Source organism: Salvelinus fontinalis, chromosome 13 (assembly GCF_029448725.1).
Source record: "Salvelinus fontinalis isolate EN_2023a chromosome 13, ASM2944872v1, whole genome shotgun sequence".
NCBI classification, from domain to species: Eukaryota; Metazoa; Chordata; class Actinopteri; order Salmoniformes; family Salmonidae; genus Salvelinus; species Salvelinus fontinalis.
Window position 1 is genome coordinate 12104362 of NC_074677.1, and position 17254 is coordinate 12121615.

The window sequence follows — 17254 nt, forward strand, 5'->3', positions numbered from 1 at the left end:
TCGCCATAATTGATCATTACAAAGCTAACTGTACTGGACGGACACTCCACCCAGCTTACCGCCTTCCCCAGAGATTAAAATACTGATTTATACGATAACATGGTTATACAAACAGTTCCATGTTTTCTAGTGGTGAAAATGCCCAATATAATTTAAGCAATTTCCTTTAGCATTACTTCTTATGGCTTTTGGGATGTGGTAATATTGTGATGTATTCTGAGAGAATCCCCATATTTCAGAAGATTTGTTTAAATTTTATTTTGAACATGAACTTTTTCCCTTTTTTAGCAATTCTTTAACTAAACAAGCTTCTGTTCAGCTAAAGCAAAAACAAAGTATCGTTGTCTCATGAAATACATTTCAGCTTGTAGGTAGTTATGTGAAATTTGATGCACCGTTTGCCAATCTGAATTGCAGCAGAACACTGAAAATAGAGGCAGCTCGTAGACCGACTACTAGGATAAAAATCTAGACATACCGAGAAATACAAACAGACGCAAATTTAAATGCCGCCCTAATCCTCATGTCCTTTAAAAAAAGACGTTTATTTTTGTATTATGTAGCACAATCACCACTGACAACAATACAGCTCTCTTAAAGAACAAAACAATCTATATGCATCATTTAACAAATGGAATACTCTTCTTTGGCCTGAGAAGCTACCGAGGTACTGCTGGCCAAACAGCATTGTAGAATTCATTCTACAATCAACATGTGGAGTAGTGATTGATTAGAGGCATTTTTTTGTGTTTTCTATGACTGTCTAAAACGGCTCCCTATTCACTAGTGTGTGTGTGTGGTGCACTACTTTTGACCAGGGCTTATAGGGCTGTGGTCAAAAGTAGTGCACTATATATAGGGAATAGGATGCCATTTCAAAGACTCCATGTTATGTAACTGCAATAAGGTAATGCCCGGGTCTGCCTAAACATTAGTTTGCAGTTATAATGCATTGTTTGACATGAACATATGACCCCTTAAATGTCTAATCATCATGATCCAGACTAGTCATAACATAACCCTTGTTTTTAGACATTTATACCTGGAATGGTACCATGACTCTAAAATGGGACAGTTGACGCTTGTTGAAAATCCAGCACACATGCAAAGACTAAGGTACTCCATCGTTTGGAACAGAAAGTTCATATTAAACTTGAGGGGCTGCAAACGCCTGGCTCCATTTGTGACGCAGAATTTCTTTCTTCTGAGGTATGTCACAATGACTGATGATATTAGGGAGAGGCCTGGTGCCCAAATGGATGTACAGTACCTTGGCCATTTTTCTTATTTTGTTGCCTTAACAACCTGGAATTAAGATTTATTTTTTGGGGAGGTTTGTATCATTTGATTTACACACCTTTTTATATTTATTTATTGTGAAACAAACAAGAAATGAGACAAACAGAACTTGAGCGTGCATAACTAGTCACTGCCCCAAAGTCGATACTTTGTAGAGCCACCTTTTGCAGCAATTACAGCTGCAAGTCTCTTTGGGTACGTCTCTATAAGCTTGGCACATCTGGCCACTGGGATTTTTGCCCATTCTTCAAGGCAAAACCACTCCAGCTCCTTCAAGTTGGATGGGTTCCGCTTGTGTACAGCAATCTTTAAGTCATACCATAGATTCTCAATTGGATTGAGGTCTGGGCTTTGACTAGGCCATTCCAGAACATTTTAAATGTTTCCCTTTTTAAACCACTCAAGTGTTGCTTTAGCAGTATGCTTAGGGTCATTGTCTTGCTGGAAGGTGACCCTCCGTCCCAGTCTCAAATCTCTGGAAGACTGAAACAGGTTTCCCTCAATTTCCCTTTATTTAGCACCCTCCATTATTTCTTCAATTATGACCAGTTTCCCAGTCCCTGCCAATGGAAGAACTTCCCCACAGCATGATGCTGCCACCACCATGTTTCACTGTGGGGATAGGGTTCTTGGGGTGTTGGGTTAATGCCAGACAGCATTTTCCTTGATGGTCAAAAAGCTCAAATTTAGTCTCACCTGACCAGAGTACCTTCTTCCATATGTTTGGGGAGTCTCCAACATGCCTTTTGGCCAACACCAAACATATTTGCTAATTTTTTCTTTCAGGAATGGCTTTTCTCTTGACACTCTTCTGTAAAGCCCAGCTAAAGTGGTCCTATGGACAGATACTCCAATCTCCGCTGTGGATCTTTGCAGCTCCTTCAGGGTTATCTTTGGTCTCTTTGTTGCCTCTGATTAATGCCCTCCTTGCCTGGTCCATGAGTTTTGATGGGCGACCCTCTCTTGGCAGGTTTATTGTAGTGCAATATTTCCCTTTATGTAAAAATAATTAATTCAATGGTGCTCTGATGTTCAAAGTTTAGAATATTTTTTTAGAACCCAACCCTGATCTGTACTTCTCCACAACTTTGTCCCTGACCTGTTTGGAGAGCTCCTTGGTCTTCATGGTGCCGTTTGCTTGGTGGTGCCCCTTGTTTAGTGGTGTTGCAGACTCTGGGGCCTTTCAGAACGTGTATACTGAGATCATGTGACACTTAGATTGCACACAGGTGGACTTTATTTAATTATGTGACTTCTGAAGGTAATTGGTTGCACCAGATTTTATTTAGGAGCTTCATAGCAAAGGGGGTGAATACATATGTATGTACCACTTTTAAGTTTCAAAAATGTCTAATATAATCTTTTTCACTTCACCAATTTGGACTTTTTGTATGTCCTTTAAATGAAATCCAAATAAAAATACATTTAAATTACAGGTTGTAATGCAACAAAATAGGAAAAATGCCAAAGGGTTGAATACTTTTGCATCGCTCTGTATGTCACGCAGTTGAGGGTCGAGTGTAGAGACAAATGGGTTTGGTTCAGTCAGTCGTCCTGATAAGCCCTTGTAAATAAACGTGCTGTTTGTCAATGGATGAGGGAGAAATAACTTGTTTTGGTCACAATCTCCAATTTGTTTAGTCACACTTGATTTTATTTTGAGGAGGATAGCAGCCTACATGAGAATTAACTTGTAATATTCGTCATAAACATCTGGATGTTACCATGAAACAGTCTGGCTACACTATCTAGTGAGCAGTGTAGGTAATCAGGCCAGGGTGACTGCTAAAGCAAATTTTTATTGTAGTGAGCATCTAGCGTTCAAATGTTTTAATTAAATAAACTATTACTCCGATTTTAACTGGATGCTTCTGAAAAGTCCCAACTTAGACAAGTTTCCAATTCTAGCTGAAGTTACTAGCCACAATCATTAAACTAGCTAGCTAGCTGAAGGGCTCAGGACGACTAGCTGCAGCTGAGCTGTGGTCAGAGCATTTCTTATTATTCTGAATGTAATTTTAGTATGTTTTAGTATGTTTGAACGTCCACCACCAATTTCGTATGTTACGAATTTCAATTCTTATGTTAATAATTTGCTAAAACGTACCATGTGTGACGAATTTGCAAAATGTATGAAACAAATTCAAGCTAGGTGGCTAACGTTAAGTTCAGGAGTTAGGTTAAAGAGTTAGCTAACCCTTCCCCTAACATGAAAAGTAGTAAATCAGTTAGTTGCTAATTAGCTCAAATTTGTCTGATTCGAGCTCGCAGCCTTTGGGTTGATAGTATATCGAACGTCTATCACCCATCCACCCCAACCAACTACCGTACTTTTTGTTTTTGCCATTTGTCTTATGTAACTTATCATACTGAGTGTCTCGGATTAGTCTGAGACCAGGTTTCCGTCTGAACCAAATGTTTGTCTCCACTGCTCTTGCTGCTCGACAGACATCAATTTGGGCACCAGCATGTCTGTATAACCTCTCCCTTAGGGACATGTCTTTTCATTCTGCTCATATTGAGTATGTTGTAGTCATCCAGGGTATAAGGTCCATACGACAACAACAACATGGTACAGTGCATTCGGAAAGTATTCAGACCCCTTAACTTTTTACACATTTGGTTTCATTACAGCCTAAATCTAAAATGGATTAAATAAACATGTACTCAAGTCTACACACAATGACAAAGCTATGAGACTTAAAATTGAGCTCAGGTGCATCCTGTTTACATTGATCATCCTTTGAGATGTTTCTACAACTTGGAGTCCACCTGTGGTAAATTCAAATGGGAAGCCACACACCTGTCTATATAAGGTCCCACAGTTGCCAGTGCATGTCAGAGCAAAAACCAAGCCATGAGGTCGATGGAATTCTCCATAAAGCTCCGAGACAGGATTGTGTCGAGTCACAGACCTGGGGATGGGTACCAAATCATTTTCTTAACATTGAAGGGTCCCCAAGAACACAGTGGCCTCCATCATTATTAAATGGAAGAAGTTTGGAACCACCAAGACTCTTCCTAGAGCTGGTCGCCGGGCCAAACTGCGCAATCGGGGGAGAAGGGCCTTGGTCAGGGAGGTGACCAAGAACCCAATGGTCACTCTGACAGAGCTCCAGAGTTCCTCTTTGGAGATGGCTGTCCTTCTGGAAGGTTCTCCCATCTCGGCAGCACACCACCAATCAGGCCTTTTTATGGTAGTGGCCAGATGGAAACCACTCCTTAGTAAAAGGCATATGACAGCCCGCTTGGAGGTGGTCAAAAGGCACCTAAAGGACTCTCTGGTCTGAAGAAACCGATATTGAACTCTTTGGCCTGAATGCTAAGCATTACGTCTGGAGGAAACCAGGCACCATCCCTACGGTGAAGCATGGTGGTGGCAGCTGTGAGAAATTCCGTGTTTACCTGATTTGTTTGATATTTAATAATTATATATTTGAAAAAGTGGGACATTTCTGTTCTAATGATATGTTTTTATGGTCTACACTCTAGCTCCTTGCAGCTAATCTAAGCGTATGGTCACTAGAGAGCTTGAGCTGACCGTTGACTTGGTGATAAAACCTAAAGACTGTATTCTATAGACAAGATGTGGTGGGTGTAACAGAGAGCCTGGAGGAGTAGAACAAAATCCCTCAGTTGCCCAAATAAAAGGATGATTTAGAAACAAAGCTGGGTTGGGGGTTAAAACGGCACCAGGTGCAGATAATCACAAGATGAACCCAAAGTGTCTGAGTCTCCTGATCTGCATGGGAGGGGTGGAACCAGCCATGACTAAGCATTTAATGTTGGCTATATAAGAACCAGGATTCCTCTGGAAGGTTAAGCTCTCTGCAACACACACTTCAGAGTGTGCGGTCGACCAGCTTCATTATTGCAATAATGAATCAATGTTAAAGATTGATTTGTTTGAATAATTGTCCAAATCTCTCTCAGTATACATGAATTTCCACGACACAGCATCATGCAGTGGGGATGTTTTTCAGAGGCAGGGACTGGGAGACTAGTCAGGATCGAGGGAAAGATGAACGGAGCAAAGTATAAAGATCCTTGATGAAAACCTGCTCCAAACTGCTCAGGACGTCAGACTAGGACGAAGGTTCACCTTCCAACAGGACAATGATTCTAAGCACACAGCCAAGACAACGTAGGAGTTGCTTTGGAACAAGTCTCTGGACGTCATTGAGCAGCCCGGACTTGAACCTGATTGAACATCTCTGGAGAGACCTGAAAATAGCTGTGCCGCAACACTCCCCATCCAACCTGACAGAGCTTGAGAGGATCTGCAGAGAAGAATGGAAGAAACTCCCCAAATACAGGTGTGGCAAGCTTGTAGCGTTATATCCAAGAAGACTCGAATCAGAATCATAAAACACGGGACGAGATGTTGAAACTGTCCATTGTGCCAATAGATGGTATGCACTCACATGAGATTTTCCGTGATGTTGACAGAGTGGCATGGGAGGTTTATTTCTTAGACTGGGTTAAGATGTCAATTTTGGGACACATCATCAGTAGTGTGCCTTCGAATCAGTGGGTGTTTCGGCCTTTAATCACTAAACACCCTCATCAAAGGTGGCCAGCTAAAGGGTGATCAAGCTTTAGCTTGTGTCCCATGCCCAATTAAGATTTCCCACGGGACTATGCAAGGCAGGGGCGTCCTCTTCCCTGAGCCAGCCCTACAGCTGACCGCATACCTGTAATCGCTGCTAAAGGTGCTTCAACAAAGTACTGAGTAAAGGGTCTGAATACTTATATAACTGTCATATTTCCCTATTTTTATAAATGAGCAAAAATGTCAATACCTGTTTTTGCTTTGTCATTATGGGGTGTTGTGTGTGTAGATTGAGGGGGAAAAAACATTTTTAATACATTTTAGAATAAGGCTAACGTAACAATAGAAAAAGTCAAGGGGTCTGAATACTTTCCGAATGCATTATATGCCATTGCTGTAGTCATCCATAGTAGAAGGTTAATTTCAGTTCATGAGGTCATGACAGTTTCGGATAGTTTCATACAGGAACATGTTATGCCATTAGAGGTAACCCTGCACTAATGACAAATATTGCATAATGACAAAGTCCAGGGAGCCTTTTCTCAGCACATTTTCCATATAAAAATCTTACATTAAGTAAAAATGTTTTACTGATCAACAGCTTATGTTATGGCCCTTCTTTAGGGCAGCATAAATTGAAAATGAGTAGCAACTGTTTGTTGCATGGATGAGCACTTAGCCCTAAGCATAGACAGAATACTGTTTTTTGTTTGTGGCAGGCACCAATATTGATAATTCGATAGATTATAGATTTATGCCCACTAGTTTCTTTTTTGGGGGGTGGGGGGGGGTAAAATTATCAAAGTTAAGACTTAGTATGTGTGAACGCCCTTAGACCTAGTCATGTTAAGGTGACCATAATGATCAAAAACGAATGGCCGCCCTGGCACCATCCATATATAAAAGGGCCTCCTCAGAGGGCTAAGCCACAATCTCAGTTGTGTGTTACTGTATCTTCTTCTTCTGGACAACAGGGATGCCCAGGCCCATTGTGCTTTTCCCAGATAGGAGTGGGATGATTTTGTCAAAGAGCAGGATGCACATTGCCATGCCTGTGAATATAGATAGATAGAGATTATACAGGGTACACTTGGGAGCAAGTTTATCCTCTGTAGTCCAGCCCTGTCCCAAACCCCAGGGCAGGGTGAAACTCAATTGTCTTACACAAGAACCCATTTTTCTAGCCTGGTACCTCATTGTCATGCAAATGACCAGAGGCTTTGAGCTAAAAGCATACGAGCCAGCAAGATACCACCCTGCATCCCACCCTGAAGCTAAGCAGGGTTGGTCCCTGGATGGGAGACCAGATGCTGCTGGAAGTGATGTTGGAGGCCCTCTTTCCTCTGGTCTAAAAACATATCCCAATGCCCCTGGGCAGTGATTGGGGACATTGCCCTGTGTAGGATGCTGTCTTTCAGATGCGATGTTAAACGGGTGTCATGACTCTGTGGTCACTAAAGAGCCCATGGCACTTGTAAGAGTAAGTGTATTCACCACGGTGTCCTGGCTAAATTCCCAATCTGGCCCTCATACCATCATGGCCACCTAATCATCCCAGGCTTCCAATTGGATCATTCACTCCCCCCCCGTAACTATTCCCCAGGTCGTTGCTGTAAATGAGAATGTGTTCTCAGTCAACTTACCTGGTAAAATACAAAAATTGTATAGCACAAACCGTTCTGGGACCAGGCTACCATTTCTCTATCCTAGTGGAACCAGAACGATATCACGACAACTCACATTCTGTTTCACTTCACGTATGAAGAAGTGTGAGCGCTGTTGTCAGTCTGGTTGTCCAGGCTACCATTTCCTTTACAGCTAGTAGGAAAAATAGCACAAGTACTTTACCTATGACTGGTCCTAGCCAGTAGACAAAAGCATATTCCAGGAAGGTGTGTCCACTGCAGGGGAACTGGACGGAGAAGGCCATGATTGGGTTGAAAACAGCCCCTGAAATATGACCCCCTGAGATTGGGGGGAGTAGAGGGTGAAAGTGAATTGACATCTCAGTAGGATAGTTCCTCTCATGTTCATATAGGTTAGTGTAAATGCATACATACACACCCACGCCCCCCTTCTCTCCTTGTCTGTTTACACACAATCCAAGTCTCCATTTCTATTCCAGTCCCAAGTCTAGTAATTGCAAACAAATTCAATTAGCTTAATTGAAGTATAAATGACATGAGGGCACAAGCAGATAACTAGGCTATTATACTTCTGACTTATTAAAGTGTGGCGATGATCATAATGAAAATCAATTTGACAAACCTGAGTAAACCAGTGATGTAATGACGGCAGCGATGACAGGGGCGTGGAATCTCTCGTCTAGTTTATTAATGTGGAGGACTGCGGCTTGGACAGCGAAAGTGCAAGCCAGCTCCACACCAGCGGCCTCCAACAGGGACCCATTGATGGGACTGAAGCATTTAAATCCGAACCTTTTGTGCCTGATGTGGTGGTCGGATAGACCCAAGGACCAAATGTGGGGCACGAGGAGCTGCGCAGCTTTCCCACCTATAAACATACAAGTTATGCGCGCCACCGCAGTTTTCCCTGTGATATTCTTGCGGTAAACGTTCTCGATAGCACCATTTGGGTTGGCGAACGCCCCGTGAAAAGTTATTACGTGGACCACCGTGATTATGAAAGTCAGTGTGAGTGCTATATGCGGTTCGATTCTGCCAACTTCGCCCAGGACTTTGAGTTCGTGCGTACATGCACAGAGCTGGTAGGTCGAGACAATTTCCACTAGGTAAATCGCATAATCCTTGCCAGAGAAGAGGCGCGAGATCAGTCTGCGCGTCGCCTCGCAGAGAAGTACTGTTGTCGCCAATAGTGCCAGTGAAATCCCCAAGTCTGTCATTCTCGGAGAAATTAGTTTGTTCGTTTATTTTTCCGCTTCTCTCAACAACCGTAAATTTGGGTAATTTAATGCACCTCCCTGTGTAGTCAGTGACAACATGTATCAAAGTCCTCCGCCGCGAGCCGAATGGCTCGACAAACGGAAGTTGCTTTCAATTTGTGTCCGGAAGAACAGGAGAGGGCGCACCACACACACAATTAAAGTAGCCATGCCACATATCACAATTCAACTATGATTTATTTATTAGGCTGTATCCATTCCAGGGGCTTTTTTTATTTATTTTCAGACTTAGCACATCATTAAAGGTACAGACTGGGATATTTTCTGCTGTTCAATGTAATTTCAATTAATGATATACCCATTGATATTGGGGCGGCAGGTAGTTTAGTGGTTAGAGCGCTTGGCCATTAACCGAAAAGTTGCTAGATCGAATCCCCGAGCTGTCAAGGTAAAAATCTGTCGTTCTACCCCTGAACAAGGCAGTTAACCCACTGTTCCTGGGCCGTCATTGTAAATAAGAATTTGTTCTTAACTGACTTGCCTAGTTAAATAAATTGATTATTGAAGAAAATAACTTCTACTTGCCTTAGGCTACACGGTTGTATTACCCAATGTTTCGGTTTTAGTTGTCTTTTTTAAATGAATATGCTCCAGATTTGTAAAAGTATATTGATAGCTTACTTGCTATCAGATAATATGTAACAGCTACACATATCCATTCAACGTTCAGAAAAGGAATACATTCCTATTCTGTAAAGGATACAATGTATCCTTTACAAGCTACTTTAACGTTTGTTTCATATGAGCTGGGTGATGAGCGGTAGAGGTATGTTGCTTGAACAAGTGACCCCTCTTGTTTTAAGTATGAAGAACTATGAAGATTCTCGTTCCTTCCCCTCTCTAACTAATGATAGTTGGCCCTGCTCATGTCTTCTTGATAAAATCTACTGATAAAAGGGCAAATTCGAACTTCCATTTAAGACAAAATTGAACTTGGTCATGCATTGATGTAAATTTGAGACACAGGCTGCGTTTAGACAGAGGCCCAATTCTGATCTTTATTTCAATAATTGGTCTTTTGACCAATCAGATCATAAAATTACCTTTACATTTCTATTATGCGATACAGATTGAATAGAGCCCTAAATTAAAATGTAAGTGGAAGCTAGAATTTACCCCATACTGGATGAAATACACCATTCATTCCTAGGTATTTTGTCAGGGCCTAATGAATGCAGTGGTGTTAGTTGTGTAACAAATTGTGTAACACTATTGACTGCCCAAACTGTGTCATGTGATGCTGTGTGGATTAGCAAACAGTTTTACCACTGAGTAAATAAGTATACTGTAGGCTAAGTCAATACTGGCAGATCAGACCTGCAAACATGACTACCTAATATGTTTGTGTCATGACAGTGTTTATGATTCATTCCTGTTAAGTCATTCATAGTTTAAGTTTGTTATTAGGTTTTACTACAGCGCTATGAAGGCTTTACTACAGGTTCAAGTGTTTCAGATTAGTTCATTTTGTGTGTGTGTGTGTGTGATATGACACATACACACACACACAATCTCCCAGAATACACTCTCCTTCACAAATGATTCCTCACTTTCAGAAGAACATCATTGACCAAGAAGTCTAGTACACAAAGGAGAGAATACATCGGTGAGGGACTTGATGTTCTGCTGTCACTGTATCAGGCTGAGCTGTGAGCAAGGAACCGTTATGTTCCAGTCAGACACACTGTGAAAAAGACAGTGCCTCAACCACCCTGTGGAGCAATTTGTGGTGTGGACTCCACCACTATTAGCTCTGACAGGATGCAACTGTGGAAAATTCACAAAATATATGGCAAGAGTTAAAATAGTGTTTTTGTGTGTTATGGTTTGATCGAGGACATAGTGGCCTCTGGGCATTTAGCCAACTGGAGACTATTAAGGTGCTTCGTTCCTCCGCTGTGCTATCAGGACAATCCATTACCTCAGGAAAATCCAGTCTGCTCTGTGCATCAGTGACTTTAGTAGTGCTGAGTGATTATTGCTTTTTGAGGTTGGTTGGTTTCAGTTCGATTATTACAAAATTATCATGGGTTTTCGATATTTAAAAAAAAAAAAAACATTAAATGCACAATACATTATGTGGGTTGAATGCTGTAACAACACAGAATAAAACAAAAGTGCCATGATGGTGTGAAAATGTTTAAGAGGAAAATGGTATCAATGTAGCTCATAAAAATGACAACATTCCTTATTTAGGAGTTCAATTTACTCAAATTAAGTAAGTTTAGTATGACAAACAGTAGGCACAATTGACACTGATGCTCCTTGGAATCATTGGTAACCCAGTACCGGTAACTCATGACAGTACTTTTGAGTTCCCATACATAGACCAACATACAGTACTGTATAAGTGTGTGAATCTATTAAATAAACCATTTTGAAGTTGATTACATCTAAACTGACCGCATTGTTAGTTTTGTTTTTCTCTTCAGAGAGAGAATGGGTGGGCACTGGGCAGTACATTGGTGTTATTGTGTGAGGTCATGGCCTCATTAGAACAACTCGTTAGGGCAATTAGGGACAATCACAGCTTTGAATCGCTGTGTTTCGGAGGATTACTTTGTGTGGATTTTGCCTTTCAATTGGGTGGCCACAGCCTGTAAGTTTGTGCTAAGACACTTTCTCCTGAGTGTATGACACAAGTGCAGGTTAGGTAACATAGCCTCTGTTATGAAACTAGCATTGTGTCCAGTAATTGGCTGAAACATAGTGGCCAGTTGGCTTCTGTAATTGGGTATGGCAATGCCTTCTATCACATGAACAGTATTTTATTATAATTACGTGATAATGCCCATGAAGCCCCCCCTTGGTTTGTGCCGTGGCGGAGATCTTTGTGGGCTATACTCGGCCTTGTCTCAGAATGGTAAGTTGGTGGTTGAAGATATCCCTCTAGTGGTGTGGGGGCTGTGCTTTGGCAAAGTGGGTGGGGTTATATCCTTCCTGTTTGGCCCTGTCGGGGGGTATCATCGGATGGGGCCACAGTGTCTCCTGACCCCTCCTGTCTCAGCCTCCAGTATTTATGCTGCAGTAGTTATGTGTCGGGGGCTAGGGTCAGTTTGTTATATCTGGAGTACTTCTCCTGTCTTATCCGGTGTCCTGTGTGAATTTAAGTATGCTCTCTCTAATTCTCTCCTTCTCTCTTTCTTTCTCTCTCTCGGAGGACCTGAGCCCTAGGACCATGCGTCAGGACTACCTGGCATTATGACTCCTTGCTTTCCCCAGTCCACCTGGCCTTGCTGCTGCTCCAGTTTCAACTGTTCTGCCTGCGGATATGGAACCCTGACCTGTTCACCGGACGTGCTACCTGTCCCAGACCTGCTGTTTTCAACTCTCTAGAGACCGCAGGAGCGGTAGAGATACTCTTAATGATCGGCTATGAAAAGCCAACTGACATTTACTCCTGAGGTGCTGACTTGCTGCACCCTCGATAACTACTGTGATTATTATTATTTGACCATGCTGGTCATTTATGAACATTTGAACATCTTGGCCATGTTCTGTTATAATCTCCACCCGGCACAGCCAGAAGAGGACTGGCCACCCCTCATAGCCTGGTTCCTCTCTAGGTTTCTTCCTAGGTTTTGGCCTTTCTAGGGAGTTTTTCCTAGCCACCGTGCTTCTACACCTGCCATGCTTGCTGTTTGGGGTTTTAGGCTGGGTTTCTGTACAGCACTTTGAGATATCAGCTGATGTACGAAGGGCTATATAAATACATTTGATTTGATTTGATGAAGCCGGTGTTTGGAGGATATATTGGCACAGCTGTCTCAGCCTCCAGTATTTATGCTGCAGTAGTTTGTGTTGGGGGGCTAGGGTCAGTTGGTTATACCTGGAGTACTTCTCCTGTCTTATCCAGTGTCCTGTGTGAATTTAAGTATGCTTTCTCTTATTCTCTCGTTCTCTCTTTCTTTCTCTGAGAACCTGAGCCCTAGGACCATACGTCAGGACTACCGGGCATGACGACTCCTTGCTGTCCCCAGTCCGCCTGGCCTTGCTGCTATTCCAGTTTCAACTGTTCTGCCTGCGGTTACGGAACCCCTACCTGTCCCAGACCTGCTGTTTTCAGCTCTTAATGATCGGCTATGAAAATGCAACTGAGATTTATTCATGATTATTATTTGACCATGCTTGTCATTTATGAACATTTTGAAAATCTTGGCTCTCTCTAATTTTCTCCTTCTCTCTTTCTTTCTCTCGGAGGACCTGAGCCCTGGGACCATATGTCGGGACTGCCGGGCGTGGTGGCTCCTTGCTGTCCCCAGTCCGCCTGGCCTTGCTGCTGTTCCGGTTTCAGCTGTTCTGCCTGCGGTTATGGAACCGCCACCTGTCCCAGACCTGTTGTTTTTCAACTCTTAATGATCGGCTATGAAAAGCCAACTGAAAATTATTCATGATTATTATTTGACCATGCTTGTCACTTATGAACATTTTTGAACATCTTGGCATAGTTCTGTTATAATCTCCACCCGGCACAGCCAGAAGAGGACTGGCCACCCCTCATAGCCTGGTTCCTCTCTAGGTTTCTTCCTAGGTTTTGGCCTTTCTAGGGAGTTTTTCCTAGCCACCGTGCTTCTACACCTGCATTCTAGCTGTTTGGGGTTTTAGGCTGGGTCTCTGTACAGCACTTCGAGATATTAGCTGATGTACGAAGGGCTATATAAAATAAACTTGATTGATTGATTGAGTGTTGTTATTTCGTATTTCTGTGGAAAATGTTGATTCCTATTCTCTGCCGTTTTGGCGAGCGCTGTCTCGCAATAACGCAAGCTGTTTGTTATGGTAAAGTTATTTTTAAAAATCTAACACGGCGGTTGCATTAATACCCATCCCGGATCCGGGAGCATCCTCATCAAAAAAGCTGACTAGCATAGCCTAGCCTTTCGGGACAGGGATATCATATAATATAATTTTCATGAAATCACAAGTCCAATACAGCAAATGAAAGATAAACATCTTGTGAATCCAGCCATCATTTCCGATTTTTAAAATGTTTTACAGCGAAAACACAATATGTATTTCTATTAGCTAACCACAATAGCCAAAGACTCAACCGCGTATTTTCACCATGTTTCTACCGCATAGGTAGCTATCACAAAACCGACCAAATAGAGATATAATTAGTCACTAACCAAGAAACAACATCAGATGACAGTCTTATAACATGTTATACAATACATTTATGTTTTGTTCGAAAAATGTGCATATTTGAGGTATAAATCATAGTTTTACATTGCAGCTCCCATCACAAATAGCACCGAAGCAGCCAGAATAATTACAGAGAGCAATGTGAAATACATAAATACTCATCATAAAACATTTGAAAAATACATGGTGTACAGCAAATGAAAGATAAACATCTTGTGAATCCAGCCAATATTTCAGATTTTTTAAGTGTTTTACAGCGAAAACACAATATATATTTCTATTAGCTCACTACAGTAGCCAAACACACAACGCAATTTACTCCCCGCCAAAATAGCTTGCACAAAACCGACAGAATAGAGATCAAATTAATCACTAACCTTGAACAACTTCATCAGATGACAGTCTTATAACATCAGGTTATACAATACACTTATGTTTTGTTCGAAAATGTGCATATTTAGAGCTATAAATCCTGATTATACATTGTGAATACGTAGCATCGATTCACCAGAATCTCCAGAGATATTTTGGACACTCACCTAATCTGACCAAAAAACTCATCATAAACTTTACATAAAAATACTTGTTGTATGGCAAATGAAAGATACACTGGTTCTTAATAAAGGTTATATCCTCCAAACACCAACTTCGATGGCATTATCACTTTTATTCAACGGGTTACCAACATAATCAAATAATGATTGACATTTTCATTCATTTTTATTTTGATGATTTTATTCATACTATTTCAATCTTCCATGAGATCTATAGTCCTGACACAAATTTAGGGTTACTACCGGTTCTATCGGTTCGGTTACCAGAGACGTGACCCAGTCGTTAAGTCTTTTTGTTCTGTATCTATGGACGCAACCCAGTCGTTCGTTCTAAATGTTCTATTGCAATACTGGCTGGCAACGTTCTTATCACTTGCTTGCTAGCTAGCCAACTACGGCTAACATACAGTCACATCAAACAGTGCAGCAAGAATAACATCAAAGTAGCTGCATTTTCATTTGTTTAAGCTGTTTTCTAGTGAAATTTCTTTGTATATATTCATAAAAATGTGGATTCATGACTGGCTGAGAAAAGCTACCTCCCTGTCTGTCTCGTCCCGACTCCCGACCCCTACACGTTCATTACTATGGGACAGCTGGAGCTTGAATTTCAATATTGAAACAATGTTGCAAATGTCAGAGGGACAGGCAGCAAGGTTTATGCAAATCACTGCTATTGAAAACCAATTGCTAGTCTAAAGTAAATTGGAGATAATGTCTAGATGCTTTTTACAGTGGAGAACAAGTTTGTAAATTGTTTTGCTGGGCTGATGAGACAGTGGATTGCGCAGTGAGATCGAACAGAATAAATAATCATTTCAATGTCATAGCTTTAGCCGGTGGTAGCTTTGTGGAATAGACACCGGCTGGAATGCGGTTTTAACCAATCAGCGTCCAGGATTAGACCCACCCGTTGTATAACCTGTTTTATATCACACTTTGGAGTTGCTGTGATTGGTTGGTTATGACTTCTATCATATATAATCATTCTTCATTCTACTGTTTCTCTGAATCCAGGTGTGGCGCTGACAGAGATGGTCGCCTCGCTTCGAGTCCTTAGGAAACTACGCAGTATTTTTTCATTTTTTATGTACAGTTGAAGTCGGAAGTTTACATACACTTAGGTCAAAGTCATTAAAACTCGTTTTTCAACCACTCCACAAATTTCTTGTTAACAAACTATAGTTTTGGCAAGTCGGTTAGGACATCTACTTTGTGCATGACACAAGTCATTTTTCCAACAATTGTTTACAGACAGATTATTTCACTTATAATTTACTGTATCACAATTCCAGTGGGTCAGAAGTTTACATACACTAAGTTGACTGTGCCTTTAAACAGCTTGGAAAATTCCAGAAAACGAGGTCATGGCTTTAGAAGCTTCTGATAGGCTAATTGACATCATTTGAGTCAATTGGAGGTGTACCTGTGGATGTATTTCAAGGCCTACCTTCAAACTCAGTGCCTTTTTGCTTGACATCATGGGATAATCAAAAGCAATCAGCCAAGACCTCAGAACTTTTTTTGTAGAACTCCACAAGTCTGGTTCATCCTTGGGAGCGATTTCCAAATGGCTGAAGGTACCATGTTCATCTGCGCAAACAATAGTATGCAAATATAAACACCATGGGACCATGCAGCCGTCATACCGCTCAGGAAGGAGACGTGTTCTGTCTCCTAGAGATGAACGTACTTTGGTGCAAAACATGCAAATCAATCCTAGAACAATATCAAAGGACCTTGTGAAGATGCTGGAGGAAACAGGTACAAAAGTATCTATATCCATAGGAAAACGAGTTCTATATCGACATAACCTGAAAGGCCGCTCAGCAAGGAAGAAGCCACTGCTCTAAACCTGCCATAAAAAAGCCAGACTACGGTTTGCAACTGCACATGGGGACAAAGATCGTACAAAGATCGTACCATAGTACCCTCCAAGCTCATCATCAAGCTGGAGGCCCTGGGTCTCAACCCCGCCCTGTGCAATTGGGTCCTGGACTTTCTGACGGGCCACCCCCAGGTGGTGAGGGTAGGAAACAACATCTCCACTGTCCTGACCCACAAGGGTGCGTGCTCAGCCCCTTCCTGTACTCCCTGTTCACCCATGACTGCGTGGCCATGCATGCCTCCAACTCAATCATAAAGTTTGCAGACGACACAACAGTAGTAGGCTTGATTACCAACAACGATGAAACAGTCTACAGGGAGGAGGTGAGGGCACTTGGAGTGTGGTGTCAGGAAAATAACCTCTCACTCAACATCAACAAAACAAAGGAGATGATCATGGACTTCAGGAAACAGCAGACAAAGCACCCCCCTATCCACATCGAAGGGACAGCAGTGGAGAAGGTGGAAAGTTAAGTTCCTCAGCGTACACATCACAGGCAAACTGAAATGGTCCAACCACCCAGACAGTGTGGTGAAGTAGGCGCAGCAGCGCCTCTTCAACCTCAGGAGGCTGAAGAAATTTGGCTTGTCATCTAAAACCCTGACAAACGTTTACAGATGGACAATTGAGAGCATCCTGTCGGGCTGTATCACAGCCTGGTACAGCAACTGCATCACCCTCAACCACAAGGCTCTCCAGAGGGTGGTGCGGTCTGCACAACGCATCACCGGGGGCAAACTACCTGCCCTCCATGACACCTACAGCACCCGATGTCACAGGAAGGCCAAAAAGCTCATCAAGGACTGCCTGTCCACAACCTCTATCATTCAGAAGGCGAGGTCAGTACAGGTGCATCAAAGCGGGGATCGAGAGACTGAAAAACAGCATCTATC

General features: G+C 42.1%; 1 protein-coding gene across 1 annotated transcript; it reads right to left on the reverse strand.

The window, feature by feature from the left end:
- Positions 1–515: 515 nt before the first annotated feature.
- Positions 516–8863, reverse strand: LOC129868092 (aquaporin-11-like). Its single transcript, XM_055941725.1, has 3 exons — positions 8120–8863; positions 7700–7816; positions 516–6903 (listed from the first exon to the last, which is right to left on the reverse strand). The coding sequence occupies exons 1-3, from the start codon at positions 8712–8714 to the stop codon at positions 6797–6799; spliced, it is 819 nt and encodes a 272-aa protein (XP_055797700.1). The 5' UTR covers positions 8715–8863; the 3' UTR covers positions 516–6796.
- Positions 8864–17254: the final 8391 nt, after the last annotated feature.